The 12,727-nt window shown below is 42.7% G+C and overlaps 1 protein-coding gene across 1 annotated transcript in view; it reads right to left on the bottom strand.

The window, feature by feature from the left end:
* The window catches only part of COL6A3 (collagen type VI alpha 3 chain), a 176,910-nt gene that overhangs the window by 125,795 nt on the left and 38,388 nt on the right, over positions 1-12,727 (bottom strand). Inside the window, 2 exon segments of the mRNA XM_060232176.1 lie at positions 4,329-4,946; positions 6,343-6,483. Of these exon segments, the coding sequence (XP_060088159.1) occupies positions 4,329-4,946; positions 6,343-6,433 (709 nt within the window). The 5' untranslated portion in view covers positions 6,434-6,483.

Below are 12,727 nucleotides of genomic sequence, written 5' to 3'. Positions count from 1 at the left end.
AAAGGATATCAAGAACAAATCAGTTTAAAATTTACCATTTATGGTTTTGAAATAAAAACTGCTGCTCCAATTTCTACTACAATATATCTTTTATTTTTGTCCTGTTTAGTTATCTTCACTGGACAGAGATACATACTTGATTCAAGAGACTTGATCCACATCTGTAGTCACTAGACATTTGAGGGGCAAGCCTATCTCACAGGAAAAACCCCACAATGGGGCTCTTAAAGGAAGAGTTGCACACAAATGGTAAGCTCTGTAAGGTGTAAAATACCTAATTTATCATTTTAATAATCCTAGGACTTTTTTTGTAGCAGGAACACCTTTGTATATTATGCCGTACACCCCTGATGTAGCCGATCTTCCAAGAGCTTACAGGGCTCTTCTTACGGGGCCTACTGTAAACTCCAGGAGGACGTCAGGTGGGTGTGGCCTAACATGCAAAGGAGTTCCTGCTACAAAAAACACCCTGAATAATTCCATTCTTTGTTAGTCTTATTTTTTTTATCCTCATTTTTATCCTTTTTTAATAGTGGTACTACATAACCAGAAGGTTACATGAAAATAGCTTGTAGTTGTTAAAGATAATACTGCTGATCTCATGGAAACAGAAATAAAAGTATACATGTTGGATAATTTGCTGCTACTGAAATACCATTCTACTGAAGTACATGATAAAGAATTAGATGGTGGAAAATTAAAGCATGCTTTGTTACACAACTAAGCACAGAATGGCTGGCTTAGAAAGAAAGCAGTAACTGAAAGTCACTAACTGTGACCAAATATTTCAGGGCAAACTCAACTCGCTATTTAAGGAGACTGCTATTTGCAGAATGTAAAAAGCACCAGATGTATTTTGATTGTCCCTTGGCATATGGATACAACTGAATACAATCCAACATGACTACATGCCACACCATTTAAAGAAGGGAGGAAAATAACAATACACAATATACATATAAAATGGAAGCCAATAAATGGAAATATGGTGTTGTGCCTAGATGCATATGTCAATTGACCAAGTAAGTCGGCTCTCAATTTGCTGTTAGAAAAAGCAAATTCTCCTCAACGTTATTTTGAGATGCTGGTAGCAAGAGCAATGTTGTGGGATATGTAAATTCTGATTACATTGGTACATCTCTTTACAAAACTATCCATGAATAATTCAAATAACCAATGTGCATGGTTGCATTGTATAAATTATAAAAAATTAACTCATTCCTTTAAGCTGTTCTCTGCCATTTTGAGACTGCATGGTGTGGAGATTAAACAGAAGCTTCAGATTAGAGAACCACAAAATATTGGTTCCAGAACTTCAGTATGATGTAAATGCTAGGAAGGAGAGTCTCAAAGTATGTTTCTCTGTGCCTAAGCCCCTTGAGGGACATTATATGCGGCATACAGAGAAAGGGGAAAGAGGTCTTTCTTATCTATGCTTCTAGCATATTCATTAAGCCTCTGAAAGAGTTTACAGAAATGACTCCTCATCCACACCACTTTATGCAGAATGATCCCTCCTTACGGAAAAGTCTGGAGATTATGAAAAATTCTATTAAAGCCAATGGGCAAAGTCCTTTGCGGCAATAAAAACTAGCCTCAATGTCTGATGAGTTAATTAAGACACCAGTTTTAAAAAATCCGTAATGATACTGGAATTCACTGCCACAGGAGTTAGTGGTGGCTACAAGCATAGCTTCGAAAGGAGATTGGATAAACATATGGAGCAGAGGTCCATCAGTGGCTGTTAGCCACAGCGTATTGATAGAACTCTCTGTCTGAGGCAGTGATGCTCTGTATTCTTAGTGCTTAGGAGGGCTTCCAGTGTCCTGGCCCCACTGGTGGACCTCTTGATGGCACCTGGGTTTTTGACCACTGTGTGACACAGAGTGTTGGACTGGATGGGCCATTGGCCTGATCCAACACGGCTTCTGTTATGTTCTTATGTTCTGAAAAAGGCCAGCTCTTCAATAATGAAATACCTCCCAATTTCTGTCAGAAATCTAGAGCTTGCTCCATAAAACCTGGAGAAAACGAGTAAAAAACATTGGTTGGGCTGTGAATCATGCAGCCATGCAGTGATGAAGAAAAGGTACCAATGATGGAGCTGATGGGATGATGTTAATTAGACAAGACAAGATGAGGGTTAGGACTGGGTGGGGCGCTGCTGTTCTCTTGCATCACTCGAAATGCATCACCTCCTTTCATGCACCCCACGGTATAAAAACAAAGGTTGGATCCCTTCTCCTTGTGGAATAATCCATCATATCAGATTAAACTTTTTCGTATTTGTGATTTTACTCTGTAGCAAAGTGTTCCTGTTCTACTATTTCCAACATGAAGTAAAGCAAATGCAAAGTGCTGAAATCCCAAAAAGATAATTCACTCTCTTCCTTTCCTTTCTTGCATTTCAAGAGGGGTGGGAGAAGAGAGGTAGCTTTCATGTATAATGAGGTATTGCTTGGGGGTGGGCTAGTGAGAAAACAGAAGGAGTCGCCAAGCCACAACCCGGAGATCCCCCTGCCCCCCTTTAAATCTATGGAATTGGGTGAGGCAGTCATGGTTTTTCCCAGTCATTTCCCTTCCTTTTTTTTTTTTTTCCAGCACACCTGGAGTCTTGCCACTACCACAGGTGCAGGAGGAACATGGGAAAGTTCTGGAAGAAAAACAGGCAGATGAAGTCAGGTAACCTGATTTCATCTCCTTCTTCAGCAAGAAGTTTACAAGTAATCGCTGGGTTGCTATCTGGCAGCACAAATCAGGGAATCCAACTGGCCAGATGTTGCTTGTTGAAGCAATCCACATGCTTGTTAATAGCAATAATAAAATGTAATCCAGGTTTATACCTGACCCTGGAAGTAGGTAAGGCTACATCAAATACTTCCTGCAGTGATAGGAGCTCAGAGCATGAGGACTACCTCCTTGAGGCAGTTTTTTTTCCTTGTATAATAAAACTTTGTTACAGGCTGGGCTTTTTTTCAGCAGGAATGCAGTTCTGGTTGGCTAGGTGTCAGGGGGTGTTGCCTAATATGCAAATGAGTTCGTGCTGGGCTTTTTCTACAAAAAAAGCCATGTGCGAAACAATAGTGACATCAGGGTGTGTGGTCTAATATGTAAATGAGTTCCTGCTGGCCCTAGTTATAGATATGTGTATTGACGGGCTGGGAGATTTCTCAAGCAACATTATGTGTATGTGTGAATTCTAGCAACTAACCATTGGCAAGAACTTAATATCTAGCTAAAGGTATGGATTAGCTTTCCATTTGTTATAAGACAATACGATATGGAAAAACTGCATTCACTTGGGATTCCTTGGCTGTTCTAGAATAAGTCATTTTCTCAGCCCCCAACAGGGTTCTTGTGAACATGAATGAAGCAAAGACATAATGTTATCCAGGGGTGGAATTCTAGCAGGAGCTCCCTGGTAGCCAATCCTCCAAGAGCTTACAAAAAAGAGCCTTGTAAGCTCTTAGAGGATTGGCTACATTAGGGGTGTGTGGCCTAATATGCAAAGGAGCTCCTGCTAGAATTCCACCCCTGCTGTTATCTGACTTGAACTTGGTGGGGTACACATGACTATATAAATAAGGAAGATAATAAATGAAGCTCAATCAATGGATCTCGTGTTTGCTTGGTTTTGCTTTATAATGTACACTATGCCAGGTCAAGTCTGCTGGAGAGCATTTGCATCAGGGAAACCTTTGTTTTTAATCCATTCAATGTGCATCTTAAGGCCTTTACAGACAATAAAACCTTAGCAGCTGAGGAGCACCGTGGTTTCAACTGACATAGCCATGGCTGAACGGAGAGGTCACATTTTCCCAGCACTCAAACCACAATGCACCATTGCTAGGAAAATGTCACTTCCCTTCAGCAGTGAAACATGTGACGTATTCACAAAATATTAAAATGCCTTTTAATATGTGCCAATTCAGAAAATATTAAAATGCCTTTTTACTTTTTCTTATGTTAAAAATAAAAACATTAGTGGTAAAACATACTCCCGCCATAATACTTAAAAACATAGGTGTGCCTGTGCAATGGAAAGAGGGAGAGATCTGCAACAATCTTGCATCATTTTGCAACCTTTTTCTTCCTGCCGTTTCCCTTTAATTAATACATCCTTTGCACACCACACCAGCGGTGCAGCCCCAGCATAGATCCCCTGTCCTGCTAATACCAGTGCAGGAATCTATATTAGAACTATGTTAAAAAAAAATAACAATCATCCTCTGGAAAGGCCCTGGGACTACACATCCGAATGGAACCGTGGCCCCTGCAATGTGGCCCTCAAGGACAGGAATTGCAACATCGCAGTGGAATAGCGTTACCTGTAATGTCTTTAATCACTCCATTGGCTCCAGCCATTTCTGGAGTCACAGATGAATGAACACTGGCCACTAAGTCTCCTATAATGCCGTGCAGAGCAGCAAAATTCTCTAGGTTGAACAGATGCGTATCAAGGGGTTCACTCGCTATTTCCTTTAATTCCCCTTCCACTGCATCCTGAACTCCAATGGCAAACATGTTTACATCGGCAGATTTAAGAACCGATGATGGCAGGACCACATCATCCTGGGATCGTCCGTCCGTTAAGACTATAATAATCTGGGGGACACCATCGCTCGCTCTGCTTCCAGCAACTTTAGTGAGATGGTTCCGAATTAGGTACTCTAATCCTTCTCCGGTCTTGGTTCCTCCCCCCATATAAGTCATGTGCGAGATATGGGTGAGGATATCTTGCATATCGTGATACGTGTTTAACTGGAACTCGGTATGTGGGTTTCCGCTGAACTGGACCAGACCAAACCGAAAATCATTTTCACCCACATCTAATTGTTTTACAACATCATACAGAAACTCTCGAACAAGTTGGAAATGCTCCTTTCCAATGCTCCAAGAGGAATCCACTAGAAATATTATATCAGCAGCGGCACCGATTTTGACATCTTTAAAAAAACACATCAATTTTATGATTTTCCAGAGATCAATTGGGGAGAAAAATAAGTCTTGTGCTATTATTTTCAGTCATGCCCAAAACTGAAACCATCCACAATATGGAACCCAATAAATCCTTCAAAGTGGAGCAAGAAGAAGGAAAGACAACTCATCCTGACAAGACACTTGTATTGGCTGATAATCAGATGCTACTATTTTACACCTGATTCATACACCTTTGTAAGTCCAGAACTGCCCTGTTTTCTTGATGTGGTATGTTCTAGAGATCCCCTCTGCTACACAGATGTACAAGGGCATTGTCAACACATGTTCTCCAGTGACCTCATGACCTACAAATCATACTCAAAGTCTCAGAAGGAGAGCACTGATTGCTTCAGCTATTTACCTGTTGACCCTCCTGGTTGGATTTGTGAATCCTGAAGCACCTCTGCTTGCATGGTCAGCCTAAGACTTGTTGAATTAGCAAATAATTCTGTGCTTCAGAACGGTCCATCCCTTACGATGCTGCGGAACAGGACACAGTGCCAATGGTATACCAGGGGTCCCCAACCTTTTTGAGACTGTGGGGACCTTTGAAATTTTGACACAGTGAGTCAGGACCAGCCACAAAATGGCTGCCGCAGAAGGCAGAGCCAGCCACAAAATAGATGTCATGGCTTACCTTCAGTCAGACAATGAGGCTCTTTTGTGCCATGGTGGCAGCTGCTGCCAAAGCAATGTTGTTAAAAATCTGCATAGCTGATCAAATTTCCAATGGCCAATCGGAAGCCTTACTGGGCAGAAGCCCCACCTGGCAGTGCCCACTTTCTAAAACCACTTGGTGCCAAGGGACAACTTGGCACCCACAGGTACCACATTGGAGATTTATGGTATACATAAATATGGTATTAGCACTGTATGCCAATAATCTGTGCAAGCATATATGTAAATAAGAAAAAACAGTGCAACAGTGATTCAGCAGTGGTGCAGCAGTGATTCCAATGAAGGTCAGGTCAAAGCCAGCTTGCATTACTAACAATATCCACATTACCCCCTGTGCTGTCTTTGCTTACCAAGAGAGATGTGCTTTGTCTTCGAGAACACATGCAAGGTAGATCAGGAAGCAGACAATGTACCAAAGGCAACTACTGACTTCACCAAGATCTGCCTACAGTCAAATGGTCATTGACCCTTTCATGATATGACATTCGGTCCCCAAGGTCATGTAAATACAACATAAAGCTGACAGATATAAAACTTTCTGCAATTGGTTATGACGGATTTAAGCAAACGTTCCCTGCTAGGGCCTACGACACATTTTTCTTCACAACTCTCAAAGGCAAGAAGAGCAGGACATGTTGCGATTTCTAAAAATTTTAAATGAGCTATAGATGGAGGGATACATACCAGTTTTTGTCTGGGCATCAGCTACATAACAACAGCCTGAGAATAAAAGACAAAAGATTGCTGCAAAGGGTAAATGTCGATGTTTCCACATTTTCTTTGGTTGGTGGGCTGGCTAGTTTTGCAAAGCACCAGTTTTGGGATCTGAAAAGAGAAGATATGGTCAGAGAAATTCCCATTCCTATTGACATCTAAAAGAGAACTCTGATGAATGAAGTCAGTTCATGGGCATTTGCTAGCATAATGGTGGTGTGTTTGATATTTAAAAAAAAAAATTAAGCAGTTCTAGGAAGGTAGCCATGTCAGTTTTCAGTAGAAGACCTCGATTCAAGTCCAGTAGAACCTTAAATTCCAACAAGATTTGCAGAGTATCAAGGATTAACAGCCCCCAGGTCCCAGTTGAGGGGTTCCCTGGTTTGAGGGGCTCTTTTCTCCTGCAGACCAGCTGGCCCACAGGGAAACCCATCCCCATCATGACATCACCCGGAATCATTGTCATAGCGCTGGAGACCTTGTGCAGGGGACACTCTGGTTTTGGGGCAAACTCTGCTTCCCCCACCTCCCAATAACATTTTTCTTTTATTTCAACCAGAAAAAATACAAAAACACAAAACATTATATCAACCAGTCAAAGTCAAACAAAGATAATATATACTGAAAGAAAAGAAAACATTGGATAAGAGGCTTGAACACTGAAACCATTAAAATCACAATAAATAATTAGTTTATATATCAAGGTAAGTCAATAAAAATAAAGTTTTGATACTGTTTGGGTGCTTTACAATAATCCTCGTCTGAATGTTCATTGTAATCAAAGAAATAAAACCATCTTTCAACGAAGTTATTTTTAGTTGATGACACATCTTGTAAGATTTGGAATGCCAACTTATCCATGACTAAGACATCCTAGACCTTTAAAAACCATTTAATCAAAGTGATTGTTGTTGTGTTTTTCCAATTTAAAGCAATTAAAAATTTGGCAGCTGAAAGGAGCAAACAAGCTAATTCCCTTTTGTTTTGGGAGAGCTTTATATCAGAACAGTCATTTAGTAAGACATATTCTGGCGTTCTTGAAGAGTTACTTGGAAAATGTCATCAATAGAAGATAAAACTGTGTTCCAAAAGTCTTGAATTGGGGAGGGGGGGCAAACTATGATTTAAGCCCAATTTAATCATAGAGTTTGCCCCAAAACAAGAGGGTCCCCCATGCAATGTCCCCAATACAATGATGTCACTTCCAGGGACATAACGTGACATCCCCACCCACCCCTGGAACACTCCGCAAATCCCCCCAACCAGACAAGTGAGGGCAGAGCTGGCCCTTTCAAGGACAGCTTCTATGAAAGCTATGGCTGACCCAAGGCCATCTCAGCAGGTGCAAGTGGAGGAGTGAGGAATCATACCCAGTTCCCCCAGATAAGAGTCCACGCACTTAACCACTACACCGAACACTACACCAAATCAGCCAGTATCATAATGCCCCTGTATAAATCGATGGCGCGGTCTCATTTGGAGTACTGTGTGCAGTTCTGGTCGCCGCACCTCAAAAAGGATATTATAGCATTGGAGAAAGTCCAGAAAAGGGCAACTAGAATGATTAAAGGGCTGGAACACTTTCCCTATGAAGAAAGGTTGAAACGCTTGGGACTCTTTAGCTTGGAGAAACGTTGACTGCGGGGTGACATGATAGAGGTTTACAAGATTATGCATGGGATGGAGAAAGTAGAGAAAGAGGTACTTTTCTCCCTTTCTCACAATGCAAGAACTCGTGGGCATTCAATGAAATTTCTGAGCAGACAGGTTAAAACGGATAAAAGGAAGTACGGTACTTCTTCACCCAAAGGGTGATTAACATGTGGAATTCACTGCCACAGGAGGTGGTGGCGGCCACAAGCATGGCCACCTTCAAGAGGGGTTTAAATAAAAATATGGAGCAGAGGTCCATCAGTGGCTATTAGCCATAGTGTGTGTGTGTGTGTGTGTATATATAAAAAATTTTTGGCCACTGTGTGACACAGAGTGTTGGACGGGATGGGCCTTTGGCCTGATCTAACATGGCTTCTCTTATGTTCTTATGAACTGGCTCTAGCCTGTCTGGCACCCTAGGCAAGGCTAACTTCTGGCACCCCCCTCCTGCACTGATAACATCACTGAGTCACATGGGGTGCCCCATTCATCACCCCGAGAAGGCCAGCACCCTAGGCAATTGCCTAGTGGCAGGGCTAGCCCTGGATGAGGGGACCTGGCAACCCTAAGGGGTTATACTCTTTAAAAGCTCATACCCCAAATATCTTGTTGTTCCCTAAGATGCTACTGGATTTGAACCTAGTTCTTTCGATTTTAAGCAAAACATAAAAATCCTAGATCGATTTCGCACTCACCTTACGCCACTCTCGCGTTTATCTTCTCGGCGCGGCTTCCGATTTCACACTATCTGCGCTGCGGCTGCAGCAGGTGTCAGCATTTTCACACAGCAAACAGAAACCGATAAAACCAGCTTCTGTTTGCTGCGCGAAAATGTCGACGCTAGCTGCAGCCCTGGGGCAGATGGTGTGAAATGTGGGAGCGATGTAAGCTGAGTGCGAAATCGATCCCAATATGTATCTTTGCTGTAAAGTATGTCTTTGGGCGTTCTTTTATTTTAGCCACTCTATCTACACCCACTTCCAGTATCACTGCAGCTTCTTCCAGTAAGAGAAAGACAGTCTACTGAGTCACCTTCTCAAATATCAGTTTACTCCTGTGTAACTTGGTAGACCTGTTTCAGAGGCAGCTACTGTAGTTCAGATTGCCAAGCAACTTTCAAAAAGTTATGTAAAAGATAATCAAGAGTTTTGAGAAAGAGTCTCTGAGGTTCTTAATTAAGGGTGCATTTCTTATTTGCCAACAGCCAGGTCCCCTCATCCGGGGCTAGCCCTGCCACTAGGCAATTGCCTAGGGCGCTGGCCTTCTCGGGGTGCCAAATTGGGCACCCCCATGTGACTCAGTGATGTTATCAGTGCAGGAGGGGGGTGCCAGAAGTTAGCCTTGCCTAGGGTGCCAGACAGTCTAGAGCCAGTTGGTGTAGTGGTTAAGTGCGTGGACTCTTATCTGGGAGAACTGGGTTTGATTCCCCACTCCTCCACTTGCACCTGCTAGCATGGCCTTGGGTCAGCCACAGCTTTCATAGAAGCTGTCCTTGAAAGGGCAGCTGCTGTAAAAGCACTCTCAGCTCCACCTACCTCACAGGGTGTTTGTTGTGGGGTGGGGGGGAAGGTAGGGGAGATTGTGACCGCTCTGAGATGCTGAGATTCAGAGTATAGGGCGGGATATAAATCCAAAAATCTTATTTTATTTTCATGTTTGCTGTTATATATTTATGGTTTTAATGGAAGAAAAAGCCGCAGCATAAAAACAACCGCTTCACAGGGTTTTTCATTTGCACATTCTGCTTTCAGGATGCTCACTTTAGGTAGTGCATATTTATGGTTGCCAACAGCCATCTGGGGTTTGGAAACTTCCTGGGATTACAGCTGTTTTTCCAGAGTGCAAACATCAGTTCTCCTGGAGAAAACAGCTGCTTTGGAGGGTGGACTCTTCTGTGGCATTGTACCCTGCTGAGGTCCTTCCCCTCCCCAAACCCCTTTCTCCTTAGGCTCCGTCCCCAAATCTCCAGAAATTTCCCAACCCAGAGTCAGCAACTCTATGCCAATCTGGCGTGTGAGAAGAGTAGGAGATTCTCTGTTCTCCTTTCCTCACGCTGCGCAAGGCTATCCTATTTTTATTCACAAGGACCTGTAATGTCAGTTAAATTTTCATCTGGGCAACAGGCCCAAATACACCCAGCGAGGTTCTTGGCAGAGTAAGGATTTGAATCCAGGTCTTTCCAGCACCTGGAGAGATCAACTGAAAAGCATGACAGACAGCCCCAACAGTCCAGTGATACTGACAAACCCAAGTGTTCCATTAATCCAAGGAGATAAATCCTTCAGGGCTTAAACTGGGAGGGGAAACAGCCTGTCCTCATTTTACCTTTACCATGCTAAAGCTGTTTCCAATGTCCTCTATCTCATACCTTCTCTTTGGTTCCACTGTTTGTAACCTGTTTTTAATAACTGGTTTTAAAGATTATTGGATGTTTTATTGTTGTATATCATCTAGAGCCCGGTTTGGGCCAAGATGGGGCAAGTCATCAAATTTAATCATCATCATCATGGGTGGAATTTTAGCAGGAGGTCCTTTGCATATTAGGCCACCTCCCCCCCCTGATGTAGCCAATCCTCCAAGAGCTTACAACAAAGAGCCTTGTAAGCTCTTGGAGGATTGGCTTTATCAGAGGTGTGTGGCCTAATATGCAAAGGAGCTCCTGCTAGAATTCCACACATGATGATGATGATTAAATTTGATGACTTGCCCCATCCTGGCCCAAACCAGGCTCTAGATTATATACAACAATAAAACATTCAATAATCTTTAAAACCAGTTATTAAAAACAGGTTACAAACAGTGGAACATGGCCATCTGACAGCAATTCCACACGTGATAATCATATTATCATCATCATGGCCATCTGACAGCAATGAAGATCCTGTGAATTTAGAGGAAGGTATTTGTGAGTTTCCTTCATTGTGCAGAGGGTTGGACTAGATGACCCTGGAGGTCCTTTCCAACTCTACAATTCTATGATTCTGTCTCTCCCTCAATACTGCCCAGGTTTAATACTGGGTGTGGAAGCACAATGCACTGAACTGCACTGCAGGTTTTGACAGCAGTCTGGGAAAAGATGCTATGTGGAGGCCTCACTGTCCAGCACTGACACAAAGGCAGGAGTCTACACACACACACCCCAAAAAAGAAAATGTGACTGCGTGCTCCATCTGTCTGATACTCTTGGTTACTCTGAAGGGTGCAACATGGGCACTTGCATGCCCCTCGCTCAGAGTTTGCTCTGAGTAGATAAAATATCATCCCAGAGCATACACCGCAAATGCAGCCTTATACCCATTCAAAGATCCACAAATCCAGAAGGTTGTTCCACCCCACCTGGGATATGTCTGTGTGTGCAAGGGAAAGGTAATACATTGAGGGGAGTGTGTGATGAGGATAGGAAGCTCTGCTCTAGGACAGGGGTGTCAAACTCATTTGTTATGAGGGCCAGATCTGACATAAACGAGATCTTGTTGGGCCAGGCTATGTGTGTACCTATTTAAGATCAGGTAGTAGAGAGATAAACTTTTTAAAGGACACAGACAAACATGACTAAAGATTTTTTTTTAAACATAAAATAAAACATGCTTAAAACATGAGCACTTGTTGGTCTTAAAGTTGCTTTCTTTGTATCTCTCCCATGGGATCCAAGAACCTGGGCAAAGGAAGCCCTGGCTCTTTCCCTCCCTCCTCAGGGGAACAGGAGGGGGAGAAGCTTCAACCAATGAAGAAAATCGAGGTTTTGCTCTGTAGCTCCTGTGCGACTGAGTAAGCCTTGCAAAGCAAGCTGTGATGCAGAAGGAAGCAAGAGAGAGGAAGAAGGAAGCAAATAAGAGCCAGTTGTTTGGGAGCCTGATAGGAGCCCTCTGGGGGCCTGACTCGGCCCCCAGGCCACATGTTTGACACCCCTGCTCTAGGACATGCTATTCAGCTCACACATATGCCAGAAACTGCAATGGATTAGGAGTTTTTGTAATGTAAGAAGCAGGTCTCATTTTGAGCAGGAGCTCACAGGGGTGGAGCTCCAGAACCTCCGAATTTTATTGTGCTCTTTCTTACCCCCCTCCCCACAAAAAAAATACTTGCTTCTGAGCTCTATTGCTCAAACCCCCTGTGAGAATTTTGCTGAACTCTTAAGATTTGACAAACTTTCCAAAGGAGGCCCGTCTGAAAGTGACCAGAGGCAGAGCCTTCTCGATTGCAGCTCCCTGTTGGTGGAATCAGCTCCCAGAGGAGGTGAGGGCCTTCCGGAACCTTGAACAGTTCCGCAGGGCCTGCAAAACAGCCCTCTTCCGGTTGGCATATAATTAATTGTTATCGGAATGCCTGAACATTCAAATCTTGAACATCAGATTATTCAATACTGGAATATTGAAGAATTGATTTAAGGAAGGTAGCATAGTACATACTGAAGTGAGTTTTACATGTTTTTATGTATTTTATAAGTATTTTATCTATTTTATTGTTTAATTATAATTATTAAGGTATTATTAATGCATTTTAAATTGATTTTGTTAGCTTATTGTGTTGTGAGCCGCCCTGAGCCCGCCTCGGTGGGGTAGGGCGGGATATAAATCGAATAAAATAAATAAATAAATAATAGTTTACCCCACAAAAAATGGGAAAATAACCAAAACATATAAAGCAGACAGATGGAAATCGTCATCATGCCACTGTGGCCACATAGGAGAAAGTAATTTAA

This window comes from Heteronotia binoei, chromosome 1 (assembly GCF_032191835.1).
Source record: "Heteronotia binoei isolate CCM8104 ecotype False Entrance Well chromosome 1, APGP_CSIRO_Hbin_v1, whole genome shotgun sequence".
Lineage (NCBI taxonomy): Eukaryota > Metazoa > Chordata > Lepidosauria > Squamata > Gekkonidae > Heteronotia > Heteronotia binoei.
This window is presented reverse-complemented; position numbering and strand designations above follow the sequence as displayed.